The sequence below is a fragment of the Staurois parvus genome, unplaced genomic scaffold (assembly GCF_062004578.1).
Source record: "Staurois parvus isolate SC_StPar_1 unplaced genomic scaffold, SC_StPar_1.0 ptg000604l, whole genome shotgun sequence".
In the NCBI taxonomy this organism is placed as follows: domain Eukaryota; kingdom Metazoa; phylum Chordata; class Amphibia; order Anura; family Ranidae; genus Staurois; species Staurois parvus.
In genome coordinates this window covers 1903360-1924235 of record NW_028318400.1, presented here as the reverse complement: position 1 = coordinate 1924235, position 20876 = coordinate 1903360, and the positions used below count along the sequence as shown (strand labels likewise).

Genomic DNA, 20876 nt, shown 5'->3' with positions numbered 1-20876 from the left:
GCATTAGTCTCACTACTTCTGCAGAATTCTCTGTAATATTCATGAATACAAAGACTAACAGAGAGTGCAAGTCCCTCTTTTGTGGGACCGGCACAAAGATCTGACTGCTGGGGGCCCCAGCCGATGAAATAAAGTTTCTACTAGCTAGTATCCTTTAACAGAGGTCACGACAGTGAGGGCCCATTCACACTTTGCTGGTCTTGTGTCACTTGTAGTGTGTGATAAGGCAGCCATTCACTGAAAAAGGACTGCCAACAAGAACCAACACAAAAATGTATATGCACCTTTTTTTTTTTTTTAAATGGCTCATCACAATGCCTCTGTGTTGGATCTGCTTGTTTTATTTGGCTATTTAACCACTTAATCTCCGGAAAGTTCTACCCATTTCATGACCAGGCCATTTTTTGTTATTCAGCACTGCGCTACTTTAACTGGTATCACATGGTCATGAAACAGTGTACCCAAAGGAAATTTATATAATTTTTTTTCACACAAATAGAGCTTTCTTTTGGTGGTATTTGATCACCATTGGGTTTTATTTTTGCATAAACCAAAAAAACGAACATTTTGAAAAAAAAAAAATTTTTTTTTTTACTTTCTGCTATAAAACATATCCAATAAAAAATTGTTTTAAAAATCATAAATTTAGGCCAAATGTATTTTGCTATGTCTTTGGTAACAAAAAAAAACTCCCAATAAGTGTATACTAATTGGTCTGTGTGAAAGTAACAGTAACTACAAACTATGGGATATATACTGGAAATTTAATTTTTTTATACTAGTAATGGTGGTGATCAGCAAGTGCTGTGCAGTGGGCAATCTGACACTAATTGATGCTGGGTGGGAACTAACTGCCACTGACATCACCAGTGACATTAATACAGTGATCAGTGCTAATAATATACACTGTCACTGGATTGGAAGGGGTTAACATCTAGGGGCAATCAAAGGGCTACCTGTGTGCATAACAAGTATAATGTGTATAATGCGTAATTCCCCCCCCCCCCACACACACACACACTGAGGCCACTGAAGAGACACAATGCCACCAACAATTAGGCCCAATAACACCAATAATGGGGCTCAATTCCTCCCACTGACACCGATGGGGCACAACTCCTCCCACCTACACCAACAAAGGGGCACAATTCCTCCCACTGACACCAAGAATGGGGCATTGCTTTTCTCCACTGACGTGAGGACCTTATCTCCTGCCAATTACAAAGTTTGGAGGCACCAACAATTGGACTCAATGACACTAATGATGGGGCACAATTACTCCCAATGACACCAACAATGGGGTACAATTCCTGCACCTGACACCAATGAACCAACGATGGGGCACAACTCCTCCCACCAACACCAACAAAGGGGCACAATTCCTCCCACTGACACGAAGGATGGGGCATTGTTTTTCTCCACTGACGTGGGGATCTTATCTCCTCCCAATGACTACAGTCTGACCCCCCTAATGTCTGAGGGACAATAAACTGGCCCCCTGTTTAGAAAGGTTGGAGACCCTTGCTCCAAAGCTTAGTAAATGAGGTAAAGCTTCCCTTTGCAAAGAATACCCAATCACATGCAAGGAAAAAAAAAACAGCATTTTTACTTGCACATGATTGGATGATAGAAATCAGCAGAGCTTCGCCTCATTTCAAGGCTTCCCCTCCAATCTCGAGCAACTGCAATTGAATTGCACAGACTATTTGCCTTTACCAAATCCACCTCGTATGTCATAAGACTGGAAAGAGACCCTTCTGATTACAGAGCAATTTGGGATGTATTGGGTTTCTATGTAGAATGCATTCACAATAGTATGCTGAAATATAGGAAAGCCTTTATTTCTCTGGATACCTTTTCATGATCTCCAGGACATGAGCATTCGTATTTTCTGATGCTGCTGTCAGACTTTTCCAGCACTGCTTTCAACTACTAAATGAACATATTGTTAAATGTTTCCAAAACAGTGAGCATGGCTATAGTAATCCTGCCCTGTCTTGTTGAGTAGACTCTCTCCTCCCTGTACCAAAGATCTCACTGCAGAGAACAAAATTTCTTATGATCACGAAAAAGTGTGCTCTGCCAAGACAGTGTGGATTTCCCCAACATGCTGGCAGATTACAAACTGGAAAAAATGCTGCACGCAGAGTATTTGCAGAGCTGTTCTCAGGGTTGTGAGATATATTAAGTATTTCCAATGAAACTGAAATCATAGGGAAGATGAATGACTTCTACTAGTGGTGACACATAACAATGTAACATTTCGCACATTTTTAAACAGTTGTAGCAAAGTGCCACCTGACATCATGTTAGGCCTCTTTCACATGGGCGTTCCGTATGTCTGTTTTTCATCTGTCCATTTATGGATGAAAAAATTACACCCATGTATTTCTATGGACTAGCGGACGTAAACAGATGATCATCTGTTTACATCCATTAATGTCCACATCCGTTAAAAAACGGAATGGATGAAAAACAGATGTATATGGACGAAAACAGATGTAAACAGACAAAAATGGATGTAAACAGATGAAAAACAGACGTAAACAGATGAAAAACCAATGTAAACAGATGAAAATGGATGCAAACTGACAAACAATGGATTGAAACGGATGAGAAACTGATGTGAACTGATGAAAAACTGATGTGAACTTGAAAAAAATGTGGCTGAACTGATGAAAAAAATGGAACGCTCGTGTGAAAGAGGCCTTAAATTGGTTGATGAAACAAATCCTCCTACATAAGTTGTACTTGTCTATCTGCAGTCTTCTTGTCTCTACATCTGTTCAAAGTGCTGAATTTATAAAGCTTGCCTGAGAATTCATAAAAAAAGGGGTGGAGATGACAGGGATGCCACAGTTACAGGAGAGGTGTAGGAGCCTCATGAAATGGCCAATGCTTGCAGGCATTGCGTTTGACACCCGTGTGCCAGACCACGGCCCTTTTCACCAACCTGTGACAAAAGAATGGTCAACCTCACACCGTGCTGTCACTTATGCAACAATGCCTCTCCCAGCCCCACACTGCACAAAGATTTTCCCGCTTACGGGGCCACAATCTAGGTGCCAGCAGCCTGAGAGTGATTGTCACTAGGTTTAGTTTACTAAGCAATTAACTCTTTAAACTTTAAACTGCCGTCAGATGAGATCGGCCTACCAACTGTTCACAAGGTTAGCAAGAACAATTTTGAGAAATGAACATCTATATACACACTTGCACCACAGACCGGTATATTCAGAGGACTATAGTACAATAGCACTGTTCAAGAAACAGGGATTCTTTTGAGTTTGCATTAGCGCATTTACAGACAGTTTTAACACTTTTCAAAATATAGTTTATTAATGGAAAAATGGTGCAAATAAAATATTACAAAAAAAACCCAAAAGCTATTACAAAGTAACAAAAAGACAATAATGCAACTGAGATAAAAAAAGGAGTTGAAAGTGAAGAACACTTGCAAGTCATGGTTCAGCAAATTTCAATGAGCAAGGTGTTATATTGACAGGTCTTCTGTTGCTTGACGATACATGAAAGCTGTGAAAATGCTTTTCTTCACATCAAGGGGATGTTGTCAAAGACCATCTGACCATTCATCTGGTCTAAGGATTGATATAGGTATTAATATTCCTAAATACCTGCAGATTACTGCCTGCTAATGGGCATATTACTGTATTGTCCAGCATGAAATTAGCTTTGAAATGAATATAAATATGACAGGTTTCAAATGTCTACTTTATCTAGGATTCTAAGGGGTTACTTTGGTTCCCCATATGGTCCGACTTTGGAGTGTTTGGACATGAAACATTATAGATTAACTGAGGAAAGTAAATATGTCCTTACTATGGCTGTGCTGTTATTATTTCATGAGTTATGACATATACTGAAGGTTTAGAGTCTTTGCTAATAACCAGTTAATCAGGAATGTGTATTGGCCATTCCCTTCAGCTGAGTTATTTACAACAGGATATCTGTTAGTTCTCCGGATTTCTCAAGCTTGTGAAGGCATGGTTTTATTATTGTTTCCAGACTGAAATGTGGATTGGTTAATGGAAAGGGTCTATGTGTGTCCTAGCAATGGACTGATAAGAAGGTCCTAGCATCAGTTAACAGTTGTGTAATCCATGAACTGAAGGAGATGGGGGGGGGGGGGGTGCAAGGTCATTGTGCTATGCCTCTTCTTCTGCCAAAATGGGTGAAGACATGAACAAAATAGATGTTGCATACAGCTTCTCGTGTGTCCAATGTGCACAACCATTACAACCTGTGGCATAGACAGTCCAAAATCCAGCTTATTCTTTGGCCATAGTCCACACACACCAGTACAGCAAACTGCATTTTTCGACACTGCAAATGCACCACAACGTGTCTCAGTGCACATAAACCCCAAAGAAAGTAGGAAGAAGGAAGCGACCTTAAGGGCAAACACAGGTGGAAAAACGCTCATCAATTAACTGTATGCAAATAAACATGAAAAACGTACAGTAGATGCAGTTTCTGGTATGAATGGGCTGTAAAAATGTTTTTTTTATGTTCCCCTTTTAACTTTTTTGCTGGGGTTATCCACAATAAACATACATACCCAGCAAATCCAATGTTGCCCTGCTGTAATCCCCCACTCCACTTTCACTTTGCGGGGTCCCATATTGTCATTTCTTTTTCCATTTGTTATCAGGAGCCGGCTGTCCTTTCCAGGTTATTGTAGCTGAATCTTTGATGGCACACTCCCAGGTCTGCTCTCCTCTACCATGTGGAAGCTGATGCCTCCGGGTTTATATGATGTGGATATCCCAGAAAGTGAGAATGGAGGCAGGGAGTACATTTGATTAAAAAAAAAATAAATAAAAACTGGCTTTAATAAGAGAAGTATGGCCAAAGTTCTTTTAGCCATACTTCTCACGTTGGTTACAGTGACCAAGAATCAGCCGACAGCAGGTTAAATTTCGCTGTCGACGGCACAGGTCAACACCAGTCTCTAACAGAATCCAGACAATAATGTTAGGATCCACCCAGATTCCTGACTGCCAGCTGACTCAGCCTTTCAGTGTGCTGCTCCCACCCTATCCACAGTGCTGGAAGGGCAAAACAGAGAGCAGTGATGGTCAGTCATTTCTCTCTGCTCAGAGTGGACCCAGAACTGAGCGATTATCTGTCACGTGATCGCTCAGTTCTCAGGTTTAGAAAAAATGGGGGACAGCTGCAGCATTGGACCGCTACTGCATCAGGTAAGTATGTGTGTATATATACAGTACTGTGCAGAAGTTTTAGGTGGGTGTGGAAAATGCTGTAAATTAAGAATGCGCTCAGAAATAGAAGTGTTAATAGTTTATTTTTAATAATGAACAAAATGTAAAGTAAATGAGTGAAGAGAAATATAAATCAAATCAATATTTGCTGTGACCATACTTTGCCTTCAAAACAGCATCAATTGTCTAGGTATACTTGCACACAGTTTGTGAAGGAACTCGTTAGGTAGGTTGTTCCAAACGTCTTGGAGAACTCACCACAGATCATCTGTGAATGTAGGCTGCCTCACTTCCAGGACAAACCATCACTTCCAGGACTCAGCATCCTCCCCCTCACCCCTTGATCCCCCTTCTCCATGACAGCTGGCATGGGTTCTTCTCACATTTTAAAAGTTCCTCCGCGTGTGCTTCTCTGCCCGCACAGCTGGATGAAGAACGAGGGACCCCCCTAGGACTTGAGACTTTGAAGGCTTAAATGGTACCAAAAATATTTTTAAAACAGTACAAATAAAAATGTGTGCTTTTTTAATATTTTTGGTACTATTTAAGCCTTCAAAGTCCCAAGTCCTAGGGGGCACCAACTTCTTCATCTAATTGTTATTTTGGGGATGGTGGCTTATAATTAGGATTTTTCCCTCTTTTCCTGCCCGTACAGTTGCGTCATTGATTCACAAAAAGCTTTGAACGAGAAAAATACAAGTGAAAGAACAAACTACAGCACTGTCTATGACTCCTGGATACGGGGGGGGGGGTGTCATGAAAAAGAGTGGGGGGTAGGAGGGAAATAATAAAAAAGGGGGCAAACAACCACTGGTAAAGTCTGAATGATGGATAAAAGTTCTATTGAGTGACAAAAAACAGAGTAAATGTAGTGTTACATCTGTATGGGATGTCCTGAGAAGCCTAGCGCACAAATAGAGAGAAAATAAAAGAGGACGCAACCATCTAAATGTAGACTGTATCATAAAAAGTATAAACATAAAAGTAATGCACTCACTGAATTTAATGTTGCAAAGACATACCAATGGTGTATAGCGGCAAACGGCCAGACTGTGTGCAGAGATCGGCAGGCAAGCAGCTGGAGGATGATCCTGGAACTGTCAGGCTGCAATGTGGAGCGGAGCGTAAGCTGTCTCTCGTAGCGGGGCGGTTTCCAGGAGCTTTTGGTAAACTTCAGGAGTAACGTGTAATGATGCCACTACATTGGGGGGCATGGCTAACACATTTTGAGAAAACAAGTACAGCTCCTTTATCAAAACCAATTGGGAGGCCCCACCCTTCCCTATATAATACGAGCTCACAACATGACCTGCTGCCTTTTTTTTTTTTTTTAAAACAATACACTTTTTTGAATTTTAATGCACAAAAACACAATATTATACCCAAATGTTTGGTAAAATATGAAAGGTGATGTTACGCTGAGAAAATGGATACCAGACATGTGACGCTTTAAAATTGCACATACCCATGCAATGGCGAAAACTATGTAAATGTTATTATCCATAGATGCCGTTTTAAAAACCTTTACAGTTTACAACTTTAGATTTACAAAGTTCTAGTGCTAAAATTACTGTCCTTGATCTGATGTTCACGGTGATACCTCATGTGTGCAGGACTGACGCATTCGTTTGCGGGGGGGCACTTAAAAACATTTTATTTTATTTTTACAGTGTCCCTTTACATTTTTTTTATCACTCTTTTGTTATCACAGGGAATATAAATATCTCCTGTGATAGCAATAGATAGTAACAGGATACGTTTTACTGAGAAATCTGGGGTCTATTAGATCGGTGTGATCAGATGCGTTCCTATTTTAAAAATGGCGCTGTTTACAACTGGAGAAACCAGAAGTTACGAATGCTCATTGCTTCTAGTTTCTGAGACCATAGAGATGATCGGAGCCATTCCAGCCTCAGATCAGCTCTTTGGTCAGCCAGCGGATGAACCAGCTGAACACTTGGGTCTCCTGGTGGGATGTGAGAGCCAGAAGCCTCAAAAGGTGGTGGGAGGGGGGTTGTTTCCTTCCGCTGCTCATAAAAGCAATCCAGCGGCTAATTAGCTGCTTAGATTGCTTTTGGAAGAAAGCCCACTGCCGGCTGAAAAAAGCAATACTGGGGTGATGCAGGCATCATCTCGATATAACCACCCAGTCCAGCAACGTACCGGTACCTTGCTGGTCCACAAGTGGATATACAAAGAATACTGTGTATATATGTATGAGTGTGTGTGTGTATGTATGTATATATATACAGGGTGATTGAAAAGTAACTCCTTATTTTAAGAATCTTATAATTTATTTTTTAGTCATTTTTACAAAAAATTTTATGAGAAGAACACACATAACATGGAGTTTCCCTTGCTGCTTGTCGAATGGACTTTTTTGGGCTCTGAGTGAACATTTCTTGAATTGTTCTCACTACCTCCAGGTCACTGGCATTGGAAGGGCAACCGTTTCTTTGAGCATCCACAACAGAACCTGTCGCCATGAGTTTTGCATGACAGTTCTTGATGGTCTTTGCATTGATCTGAGCATGTTTTCCTGTGATGGTCCTCCACCATCTTTGCACTTGAACAACTGATTTCCAAACTTTGTAGCGTGCCGCTAACTGGGCACGCTCTTGTACAGTTAAACGTCTGGACATCTTTATGGGGCTTTGAATTTTAAAACAAATAATCAATCTGAAAAGAAAAACGACAATACAGATTTAATTGTCATAGATTAAGAAACCTACATTAAAGAATTGAGAAAAAAGTTACTTCATATAAAAAAATTTATAAATAGTTTAAAATAGGGAGTTACTTTTCAATCACTATATATATATATATATATATATATATATATATATATATATATATATAAAATATTCAGACCTCCTTCACTTTTTTTCCATTTTGTTATTTTGCGGCTTGATACTACTTTTGTTCAAATTCTTTTTTTTCCCACATTAAATGACCGCTTCAAGTTCGGACACTTTCACTCCCTTCCAGTCCAGGCCAATTTTCAGCTTTCAGCACTATCACACTTTGAGTGACATTTACTCATGCAACACTGTACCCGTATGAAATTTGTATCCCTTTTTGAGACAGAGCTTTCTTTTGGTGGTATTTGATCACCACTGGGTTTTTTATTTTTTTGCTATATAAATTTAAAAATAACGCAAATTTTGAAAAAAATTATTTTTTGCTTAGTTTTTGTTATAACATTTTGCAAATAAATATTTTTTCTTCATAAATTTAGGACAAAATGTATTCTGCTCCATTTGTGGTGTAAAGACAACCCAAACCAGTGTATATTATTTATGCAGGCCATAGATGGGTCGAAAATCGGCCGATTTTTCGGCCGAAAATAAAATCGGCCGATTTTCAGATTGTTAGTGGGCTCTTTGTTCGGCCTTTTTTCGGTATTTTGGCAGATTTTTTTTATCGGTAAAGTTGGAAAAAAAATCGTCTGATTTTGCCGATCGGCCGATTTTCACGGCAATGATGGTCAAATCGGCCGAAATAGGTCAAATCCTAAATGGATGCAAATAGATACATTGTTGCAACCGCTATAAATGTCAAAGAACTGTCAAAGAAATAGCAGAGCTCTCTGCAGGGACACTTTTTGCCGGCTGTAGACAGGATGAAAATCGGCCGATTTTTTTTTACCATTGCTGGTAACGTCGGCCGCTTGAACAACCGATTTTTTTGTTTTTTTTAAAAGAAAAATCAGCCGTTTTTCTCCCCGTCTATGGCCTGCATTATGCAGGCCATAGACGGGGAGAAAAACGGCAGATTTTTCTTTTTAAAAACGAAAATTCGGTCGTTCAAGTGGCCGACGTTACCATCAATGGTAAAAAAAATCGGCCGATTTTCATCCCGTCTACAGCCGGCATAAAGTGTCCCTGCAGAGAGCTCCACTATTTCTTTGACAGTTCTCTGACAGTTCCTTGACATTTATAGAGGTTGCAACAATGTATCTATTTGTTTCCATTTAGGATACAGATGTTTTTATTCGTAAACAAATAGATACAATGTTGCAATCGCTGTAAATGTCAAGGAACTGTCAGAGAACTGTCAAAGAAATAGCGGAGCTCTCTGCAGAGACACTTTTTGCTGGACTGGAATTCCTCTTATTTTCATCCTACTTCTTCTTCTTCTTCATCCTCATCCTCTTCTTCTTCTTCCTCATCCTCTTTTTCTTCATCATCCTCTTCTTCTTCATCCTCTTCTTCTTCTTCCTCATCCTCATCCTCTTCTTCTTCATCCTCTTCTTCATCCTCATCCTCTTATTCTTCTTCTTCCTCATCCTTCTTCTTCTTCTTCATCCTCACCCTCATCTTCTTCATCCTCATCCTCTTCTTCTTCTTCTTCTTCCTCATCCTCTTCTTCTTCATTCTCATCCTCTTCTTCTTCATTCTCATCCTCATCCTTCTTCTTCATCCTCATCCTCTTCTTCTTCCTCTTCTTCATCATCATCCTCTTCTTCTCCTTCTTCATCCTCATCCTCTTCTTCTCCTCCTTCTTCTTCATCCTCTTCTTCTTCTTCTTCATCCTCATCCTCTTCTTCTTCTTCATCCTCATCCTCTTCTTCTTCTTCCTCATCCTCTTCTTCATCATCCTCATCTTCTTCTTCATCCTCTTCTTCTTCATCCTCATCCTCTTCTTCTTCTCCTTCTTCATCCTCTTCTTCTTCTTCCTCATCCTCATCCTCTTCTTCATCCTCTTCTTCTTCCTCTTCTTTTTCTTCATCCTCTTCTTCATCCTCTTCTTCTTTTTCTTCTTTTTGTCTTCCTCTTGCAGGTCACTGCTCATGCACAGATTTTTTATCGGTAAAAAATCGGCCGATTTGCCCACTAATTGCCACGAAAATCAGCCGATCGGCAAAATCGGCCGATTTTTTTCCAACTTTACCGGAAAAAAAAAACGGCCCAAATACCGAAAAACGGCCGAACAAATAGCCCACTAACGATCCGAAAATTGGCAGATTTTATTTTCGGCCGAAAAATCGGCCGATTTTCGACCCATCTATGGCCTGCATTAGTCTGTGTGAAAGCTATAGAGTCAAACTATAGCTTTTATAGAGAGGTGTGCGCCTTTCCAAATCATGTCCAATCAACTTAATTTACCACAGGTGGGCTACAGTCAAGGTGTAGCAACATCTCAGCAATGATCAAGAGAAATGGGAGGCACCTGAGCTAACTTTCAAGTGTTGTTGCAAAGGGTCTGAATAATTGGGTACATATGATATTCCATTTTTTTCTTTTTAATAAATTCAGACATTTCTAAAATTCTGTTTTTCATTTTATGATTATGGGGTACTGAGTGTAGAGCTCTCATGCACACTTGACATTTTCTCGCACTGCTAGCGTTAGCTGGATTACAGTCACTTTAAAAATGCAAGTTTTTCAGCGGTTTTGCATAGTGTTTGTTTGCATTTTACTGCATTTTCCAGCGTTGCAGGATTTTTACAGCTGAAAAATTCCTCTAGAAACCCACTAGTTTTGGGGGTTTTTTTAGCCAAAAAATGTCCCAGCCAGAAAACGTTGATTACAGTCTATGTGTGCATGGACACATAGGATAACATGCTGGGGAGTTTATTGACTGTAAAAAAAACATCAAACGCCAAAAACAGCAGCTCTAAAAACGTCCAGTGTGCATAAAGGCTCATGAGAAAAAACAATGCATTTAAACAACTGTAGCATCAGGCTGCAACATAACAAAATGTAATAAAGTGAAGGGTGAATACTTTATGAATGCACTGTATATGCACACACAATTGTGACACAAACTAAATTGTAATTTACTGTTATTAAAAATTATATTTCCTTTTCAGTCTGCAGCAATGTCATTTTCCATAAAATTCAATGAAATCTGGCAACCAGGAGGCGTTTTGTGCACAGGTGCTGTACGAAACACCCCTAGAGATGTCATATCCTGTTTGTGTGATTGGCTCAGAGATTTTCCCAGAAGTCTGCACTAAGAAGTCAGATTTTAGGCATCCTCTGCAACACAAATTTCAGTTTTGGCGAGATTCTCCTAAAGGGTTAATCACCTCTACAAGAATGCAGACACTGCCACTCTCTTCATTAGAGTACTCCAAGTGCAACAACTGATCAATAATGAAAAATTCACTCCCAATCAGAATCACTCAGATCTAACAAAAAGCTATTCCTTCAGAGCAGAAACAGGTCGGAAAAAGTTTGTTAAAAGCCCTGCAATGTACATTGGTCACCCAAAGGGGAGTGTTTTTTTTTTCTCAGCAAAAGTGGAGGTTTTCTTTAAAGTGGAACTAAGGCCACAGATTTAAGTGCTTCCCAAAACAATTACATACAAGGCATTATAAGAATACTAATGGTCACAGATGTTTGTGCTTTTCTCAATGGGACTGTCAAGCCGTCAAATGACTGGTGTCATAACTGATCATATGTGCAGTACCATAACAACTGCAGATCATACAAAGACTAAGATGGTAGCTTCCTAGGATAAGGAGAGTATAGTTCCACTTTAAATGCCATCAGAATGTTAGTACAGGCACCCATACCTACCCTTCACAGCTACCATCCAGGGTCCCCTGTGAACTCCAAAACCCACATCACATGCTAGAAATGTCAAATGCTTACTTTCATTGGAAAGTCAGCACTTTGCTACCCCCCCCCCCCCCCAAAAAAAAAAAGTGGAAATCTTATCTTTCCTTTTTTTTTTCTTTATTTCTTTAAGGAAATTAGGTTTTTATATTTGAAATATTGAGGGTGCAAATGTTTGCAAGATCTTGCGTATCAGTGTTTTATGTGGACACGTGCATGTATGACAACTTGTAGGCAATCCCCTTAACCTCTTCATGTTTGGAGATCTCCTACCCTTTATGACCACGGCAGGTTTTGGGTTTGTTTGTTTTTTACTTTTTATTTGTTTTTTTAGTATATGTGATCAAAGGGCCACAGATGTGAAAAGATATATGTTTATGGTTTCCATATAAATATCTTATGTTTCTCAATATATAGCATTTGATTTTCATGTAACAAAAAAAATGATGTATCCATTTTTTTAACAGATAAAACTGATCTTACAGCAGAAGGATCGAGGCTAGATACAGAGGTGAGATTTTTTATTTTTTTTTGCTGTGACAACGTCAATGGCTGTCTGCTCATATGATCATATGACCGCAAGCTACACTGACATGCAACTGGGATATTACAGTAGGATTTTTGCTATCAACACCAAGGTTCCCCTTTCCCATCTTTTCCAAAAAAAAAAAATGTATCCATTCTGTCAGCGGTATTATCTTATGGTATGGGTCAGAAATAAATTGGTTAATGTATATTATTAAAGCGGATGTCCAGTCAAAATTTATAAAAATATAAAAGTCAACAGCTAGACAAACTGTATCTGCTGACTTTTAAATAACAGACACTCACCTGTCTCTCTATCCCTCTGTGTCCACACACCGGCCGGGTTCACTGGCAGACCTGTGTCCCTGGAGCTGGCATTTAATTTGGGTGCAGTGTTGCATGACCACGCAATTGTCAGTTAAAGTAACACAGCAGCATAATGCAAAAATTGGCCTGGACAAGAAGGGGGGTAAATCCTCAGGAGGGCAGGTGGCTAATGAGAAAAAAAAATGAATTTAAACAAATGTAGTATCAGGCTGCAGCATAACAAAATTGAAAAAAGTGAAGGTGGTCTGAATACTTTATAAATGCACTGTATGTTTTATAATGTTGCTCCTGATCATTTCAGTACAACGGTGTTACATTTTGCATGCTTTTTGTGCAATGGCTTTAATTCATGTCCCTTGTCTTGTCCCCTCACTTAATAGGAGTCTGGAAGTGTCGCACGTATTAAACAGCCAAAGGCCAATTGAAGCAATGAATATTATTTTAGGAAAGTTCATCTTGAGGACAGACATCACGTTGATAAAAATGTGAGAAATTCAAGACGTTTTGACCCTTTTTGAAAATCCTGGTCCGTTCTCCTGTCAGGCTGTGTCCAGGGATTGTCTGTCTCTAGGCATATTGTCAATGGCAGCCCAAAGGAGGCGCTTGGTAAAAGAGTTCAATCCTTACGTCACTTGCTATATCTGCAAAGGCTATCTTATCAAGCCCACCACCGTCACTGAGTGCCTGCACACGTGTGAGTATTGCTTTAAAAATGTAGCACAAGACTCTTCAAAGGAGAGCAAGGATAACTAAAGCTGTTCGATGAAAACAAAAAGTAATACATTGCATCTTACCAGCCCATATATGTAGTGGCTTTCCTTTTACTTTAGGCTTTTTCGCCTTTATTTTTACTTGGTGATCCTGCCAGTAGCACATTGCATGTTCCAGGGTAACAACACTCATTTACCATACTGTATCTATGGAGGAGCAACATGGTCACCCTAGGACAGGACAACAGAACATTTCCTCTTCCCTTCTCTTCTCCATAATGTAGAGCAGGGGTCTCCAAACTTTTCAAGAAAAGGGCCAGTTTACTGTCCCTCAAACTTTAGGGGGGCTGAACTGTAGCCAGTTAGGATAGAAACGTCCTGGGTGCAGCATCAGTAATGATAAACATGGCCTCAGTGTTGGTGGTCATTAGGAGGAGCAGTAGAGCCCCATCATTGGTATTGGTGGGAGGAATAGTACACCATCGTTGGTATCAGTGGAAGAAATAGTGCCCCATCATTGGTATTGGTGGGAGGAATAGTGACCCATCATTGGTATTGGTGGGAGGAATAGTGCCCCATCATTGGTATTGGTGGGAGGAATAGTGCCCCATCATTGGTATTGGCGGGAGGAATAGTACACCATCATTGGTATTGGTGGGAGGAATAGTGCCCCATCATTGGTAAGGGTGGGAGAAATAGTGCCCCATCATTGGTAATGGTGGGAGGAATAGTGCCCCATCATTAGTATTGGTGGTAGGAATAGTACACCATCATTGGTATAATTGGAAGAAATAGTGCCCTATTGTTAGTGTCAGCAGGAGAAATAGTGCCCCATCATTGGTAATGGTGGGAGCAATAGTGCCTCATCATTGGTAATGGTGGGAGGAATAGTGCCCCATCATTGGTATTGGTGGAAGGAATAGTGCCCCATCATTGGTAATGGTGGGAGGAATAGTGCCCCAGCATTGGTAATGGTGGGAGGAATAGTGCCTCATCATAGGTATTGGTGGGAGGAATAATGACCCATCATTGGTAATGGTGGGAAGAATAGTGCCCCATCATTGGTAATGGTGGGAGGAATAATGCCCCATCATTGGTAATGGTGGAAGGAATAGTGCCCCATCATTGGTATTGGTGGGAGGAATAGTGCCCCATCATTGGTAAGGGTGGGATGAATAATGCCCCATCATTGCTAATGGTGGAAGGAATAGTGACCCATCATTGGTATTGGTGGGAGGAATAGTGCCCCATCATTGGTATTGGTGGGAGGAATAGTACACCATCATTGGTATCAGTGGAAGAAATAGTGCCCCATTGTTAGTGTCATCTGGAGAAATAGTGCCCCATCATTGGTAATGGTGGGAGGAATAGTGCCCCATCATTGGTATTGGTGGTAGGAATAGTACACTATCATTGGTATCATTGGAAGAAATAGTTCCCTATTGTTAGTGTCAGCGGGAGAAATAGTGCCCCATCATTGGTAATGGTGGGAGGAATAGTGCCCCATCATTGGTAATGGTGGGAGGAATAGTGCCCCAGCATTGGTAATGGTGGGAGGAATAGTGCCCCAGCATTGGTAATGGTGGGAGGAATAGTGCGCCATCATTGGTAATGGTGGGAGGAAAATTGCCCCATCAATGGTAATGGTGGAAGGAATAGTGCCCCATCATTGGTATTGGTGGGAGGAATAGTGCCCCATCATTGGTAAGGGTGGGAGGAATAATGCCCCATTATTGGTAATGGTGGAAGGAATAGTGACCCATCATTGGTATTGGTGGGAGGAATAGTGCCCCATCATTGGTATTGGTGGGAGGAATAGTACACCATCATTGGTATCAGTGGAAGAAATAGTTCCCTATTGTTAGTGTCAGCTGGAGAAATAGTGCCCCATCATTGGTAATGGTGGGAGGAATAGTGCCCCATCATTGGTAATGGTGGGAGGAATAGTGCCCCATCATTGGTATCAGTGGGAGAAATAGTGCCCCATCATTGGTAATGGTAGGAGGAATAGTGCCCCATCACTGGTATTGGTGGGAGCAATAGTGCACCATCATTGGTAATGGTGGGAGGAAAATTGCCCCATCATTGGTAATGGTGGAAGGAATAGTGGCCCATCATTGGTATTGGTGGGAGGAATAGTGCCCCATCATTGGTAAGGGTGGGAGGAATAATGCCCCATCATTGGTATTGGTGGGAGGAATAGTGCCCCATCATTGGTAATGGTGGAAGGAATAGTGACCCATCATTGGTATTGGTGGGAGGAATAGTATCCCATCATTGGTGTCAGTGGAAGAAATAGTGCCCCATTGTTAGTGTCAGCTGGAGAAATAGTGCCCCATCATTGGTATTGGTGGGAGGAATAGTACACCATCATTGGTATCATTGGAAGAAATAGTTCCCTATTGCTAGTGTCAGCGGGAGAAATAGTGCCCCATCATTGGTAATGGTGGGAGGAATAGTGCCCCATCATTGGTAATGGTGGGAGGAATAGTGCCCCATCATTGGTAATGGTGGGAGGAATAGTGCCCCATCATTGGTAATGGTGGGAGGAATAGTGCCCCATCATTGGTATCAGTGGGAGGAATAGTGCCCCATCATTGGTAATGGTGGGAGGAATAGTGCCCCATCATTGGTATCAGTGGAAGAAATAGTGCCCCATCATTGGTATCAGTGGAAGAAATAGTGCCCTATTGTTAGTGTCAGCGGGAGAACTAGTGCCTCATATCATTGGTAGGAATAGTGCCCCAAATGCTGGATAAAGGCTAGTAAAGTGCTGCACAGTTTGAAGACCTTTGATGTAGAGGGAAGTTGTTTTTTGAATCCCACCGTACTTCCAATAATGTTTTTTGAAATAACACTGAAGTGTGTACAAGAAGTCAGGAGCTCACTGGATTTGTGGCAGGATTGACCGATATTTATGTACTTATCAAACAGATATATGAATATGCTTTCAATGATATATTTAACAGACCGAAAGGAAGCAAATAGGAAGTAATATAAAGTTCATGGATGGGGTTTACACACACTTTATGATTGTCTGGTTTGCTTTTGTAACTAGACATTCACTTGGTCCTTTTATTTTATTCTACTTTTCAGTTAGACGGTTATTGTTTTAGAGTATCTGTCTTTTACCCTTTCAGTGGCATCATTTTTGCATCAGTTTGTAAAGATAATGTGCAGTGAAAGTGATGTATGCTAGCAGCCTGTCACATTGACAGGAACAGAGTAAATCCTCTTCCCTTTTGATTTTCACAAGTCATTTAAGTAAATAATCCTCTTATCTGCTGACATGCAGATCTGTCCGGTAACCATTAAATATGTAAACTGTGTTCTCTGAAATAGGAAGTTTTAAAGAGGTTTGTTTGTTTTGGGACAGCTGACTATCCCAATGCCCTAGTTTTGGTAATGTTTTATCACTTTTGCTTTAACATTGGTACCAGGTTGTACTGTTTGCTTTTTCAGTAATGCAGGCAATGATTCTCTCAGGACAACCATCTGGAAGTGCACACTTTATACACTCACTGGCCACTTTATTAGGTACGCTTGTTCAATTGCTTGGTAACAAATTGCTAATCAGCCAGTCGCAAAGCAGCAACTCAATGTATTTAGGCATGTAAATCTGGTGAAGACGACTTGCTGAAGGTCATGCCGAGCATCAGAATGGGGAAGAAAGGGGATTTAAGTGACTTTGAATGTGGCATGGTTGTTGGTGCCAGATGGGCTGGTCTGAGTGATCTACTGGGATTTTCACGCACAACCATCTCTAGGGTTTACAGAGAATGGTTTGAAAAAGAGAAAATATCCAGTGAGTGGCAGTTGTGTGGACAAAAATGCCTTGTTGATGTCAGATAAGAATGGGCAGAATGGTTCGAGGAGGGTAGAAAGGCAATAGTAACAGCAAAAGGGGATCCAATTTGGTACTAGCAACGTGTACCTAATAAAGTGGCCGGTGAGTGTAACCTCTCCTATTTTACAAATCCAATGGTCACCTCCAACACATTGCTGACTATACCCCAGAACCATTATGTTGGCATCAGTGATGTTCTGGAGTTCCACCTGTTTAGATTTAATGACTTTGTTGGGGCTGGCCATTTATTAGAGGACATTTGTGCTGCAATGGTTACCCATTAATTAGTTGTGTATGTCGTTAAATTATAATTAAAGGCAAAACTTTTTTTTTTGTTTTGGAGAGAGTGAATAGGGATTAGAACCCCTGTCACTTTTCTGTTGCTGTCTGTGTCCATATTAAGGAGATTCACCCTCTCCTTGTGCTGTTTACTATTGTCATTGAAAGTGAAAGAAATAGAAAAACCCAAATTTTGGGTTGTCCACAGAAAAGTAATAGAAGAGAAATCCTCCAATGGGGACACTATTTCTGGTGCCCTGGGAGTCTCCAAGGAATTCCATTAATCATTTGCAGTGATTTCCTCTCACTTCCAGCTTGGCTATGGGACAGGAAGTGAAGGGAAATCTCCACAATGGGACATGGATGGCGAAAAAAAAAATGTGACGGGTTACAGCCCTCCCTTATTCTGTCCAAAATGGGAAAAAAAGATTTGCCTATAGTTCTAATTTAACAAATAGTCTATTCAGTACAGAGTATTAGTGTCTCAGCTGTTCAGACTTGTTAAATATTTATATGATCCTAACCTTGATCAAAACTGGAACATGTGAATGACTTCAGAAAAAGGCAACAGAATCATCTCACTATCAGGGGAGGACTGACCATTTGGAAACGGTCCGGGGTCAGTAGGGGGCCCCATGAGATGCCCCTGGTACCTTTTTCATAGGCTTTTTTGAGTTTGGGCAAGGACACAGGGGCCCCATGATCCCCTATTGCCCGGGGGCCCCATGAGTTGTCAGTCCACCCCTGCTCACTATAGTGTATCCATGGGAGTGGTGAGCATGATCTTATCACTGTGCTTTTTTCCTGAAGTGGAGGGGGCACAGGGTCTGGAAGTGCAGAGGTCCATCAGCACCTGTTCAGAAGAAGGAGGCACCTATATATCATATGAGTGGTCCTCATTCGGTGTCCTTTAGCACTTAGGTAGTATCAGTAGTCAATGGAACTTTCAGTTTAAATAAGCTAAATACTTTTCTTTTTAGTTGCACCCAAACAAAAGGTATTTGATGTCTTGCCGCTGCTCATTTTCTTTCTAAAGGCTCATGTACACTGCAGCTCCTATACTGACATTCAGGAGCTTCTCTGTGTTTTTTTTAGCAGCCCCTGAACTGTCCCTAATGTTTTCCTATGTGTCCATGTACACAGTCTTTACAGGCGGTTGAGCTTACAGTCGTTTTTTTGAACGCACTAAACTTGCGTTCAGGAGTAGATTTTATCAGCGTTTCAAACACTTGTAAATGCGGCAAACTGCGTTTATAAGCGTTTGCGTTTTGAAGTGTTTTGTAACTGTTCCATATCCAGATGCTGTCCAGAGCCTTTTTTCATCATCAGAAACGCATGTAAAGTGTTTTCCATGTATTCAAATGGACCCGGTACTCCAGTGCAGTCAGTTCCAGGAAAAAATGGTAGAATGTGCTGCATTATGCTCATGATGGGATCCATAGTGTATACAACCAGAAAAGACAGGTCATGTCAACACATACTGCTCTCTCTGCTTCTGCTCTCTCTATTTCTCTCAAAATGTCTGAAATAGTTAATTTTTTTACTGTTTTTAAGTGCATTCTGGGCATTTGGGAAGGTCTCCTGAGGTTATCTTAAAAAAATGCTTCTAAACGCAAACATGCATAAACGAGGTATGCAAACGTGGCTAAACAGACGTTGTTTAGCCTATGTTTCCAGCAGTCAGTTTCCATCATTATGAAGAGTTTTCCAAATGTCCCGTGTACATGAGCCCTTAAGCAGCCACATCTGTTATCTACCAGCAGCTGCAGTGGGACCCCTGCTTTATATGAGGACATGGTGGTCTCATTGCAGAAGTCCGACACAACCCCTACTGATATTGCCAAATCTCTCCAATCAGCAAAGCTTATGTTTGCTGCTGGTTGGAGAGGTCTAGCTCTGACTCAGCAGGGGGCATGCAGGACCTCGGCAAAACTATTACTGCTTCTCCATAGAGAGCAATGGGCCCACTTTACAGCATGCTGGCAGGACACAGGCTTTTCTTATCAGGCTGTTGCTGATTTTTAGGGAAAACAAACTGTAGGAATTTGCACACCTTTTGTTTTATTTTGATACACCTGGAATGTAGTTAGGGAATTTAAAATGACGTTTCCTTTTGACTTTAACCTATTTAGTAATACTGTAGGTGTTTTAAGTGATGTTTTTCATATTCCTTACCATTTGTATATATGAATGTGGGTTATAGGCTGGCAAAGGTCCCTTATAAGTGTATGTGTGTGTGTATGTATGTGTGTGTGTGTGTGTGTGTATATATACAGTCAGGTCCATAAATATTGGGACATCAACACAATTCTAACATTTTTGGCTCTTTACACCACCATAATGGATTTAAAATGAAAAGAACAAGATGTGCTATAACTGCAGACTGTCAGCTTTAATTTGAGGGTATTTACATCCAAATCAGGTGAACGGTGTAGGAATTACAACAGTTTGCATATGTGCCTCCCACTTCTTAGGGGACCAAAAGTAATGGGACAGAATAATAATCATAAATCAAACTTTCACTTTTTAATACTTGGTTGCAAATCCTTTGCAGTCAATTACAGCCTGAAGTCTGGAACACATAGACATCACCAGACGCTGGGTTTCATCCCTGGTGATGCTCTGCCAGGCCTCTACTGCAACTGTCTTCAGTTCCTGCTTGTTCTTGGGGCATTTTCCCTTCAGTTTTGTCTTCAGCAAGTGAAATGCATGCTCAATCGGATTCAGGTCAGGTGATTGACTTGGCCATTGCATAACATTCCACTTTTTTCCCTTAAAAAACTCTTTGGTTGCTTTTGCAGTATGCTTTGGGTCATTGTCCATCTGCACTGTGAAGCGTCGTCCAATGAGTTCTCAAGCATTTGGCTGAATATGAGCAGATAATATTGCCCGAAACACTTCAGAATTCATCCTGCTGCTTTTGTCAGCAGTCACATCATCAATAAATACAAGAGAACCAGTTCCATTGGCAGCCATACATGCCCACGCCATGACACTACCACCACCATGCTTCACTGATGAGGTGGTATGCTTAGGATCATGAGCAGTTCCTTTCCTTCTCCATACTCTTCTCTTCCCATCACTCTGGTACAAGTTGATCTTGGTCTCATCTGTCCATAGGATGTTGTTCCAGAACTGTGAAGGCTTTTTTACATGTCGTTTGGCAAACTCTAATCTGGCCTTCCTGTTTTTGAGGCTCACCAATTGTTTACATCTTGTGGTGAACCCTCTGTATTCACTCTGGTGGAGTCTTCTCTTGATTGGTGACTTTGACACACATACACCTACCTCCTGAAGAGTGTTCTTGATCTGGCCAACTGTTGTAAAGGGTGTTTTCTTCACCAGGGAAAGAATACTTCAGTCATCCACCACAGTTGTT

At 40.9% G+C, this 20876-nt stretch overlaps 1 protein-coding gene across 2 annotated transcripts in view; it reads left to right on the top strand.

Moving 5' to 3' along the window:
- PCGF5 (polycomb group ring finger 5) overlaps positions 1-20876 on the top strand; it is a 107559-nt gene that overhangs the window by 36249 nt on the left and 50434 nt on the right. For both annotated transcript variants that reach the window (XM_089692758.1, XM_089692759.1), the window contains exons 2-3: positions 12277-12320; positions 13042-13355. In XM_089692758.1, coding sequence (XP_089548884.1) covers positions 13244-13355 — 112 coding nt within the window. In that variant the 5' untranslated portion in view covers positions 12277-12320; positions 13042-13243. The remainder of the gene's footprint in view (positions 1-12276; positions 12321-13041; positions 13356-20876) is intronic.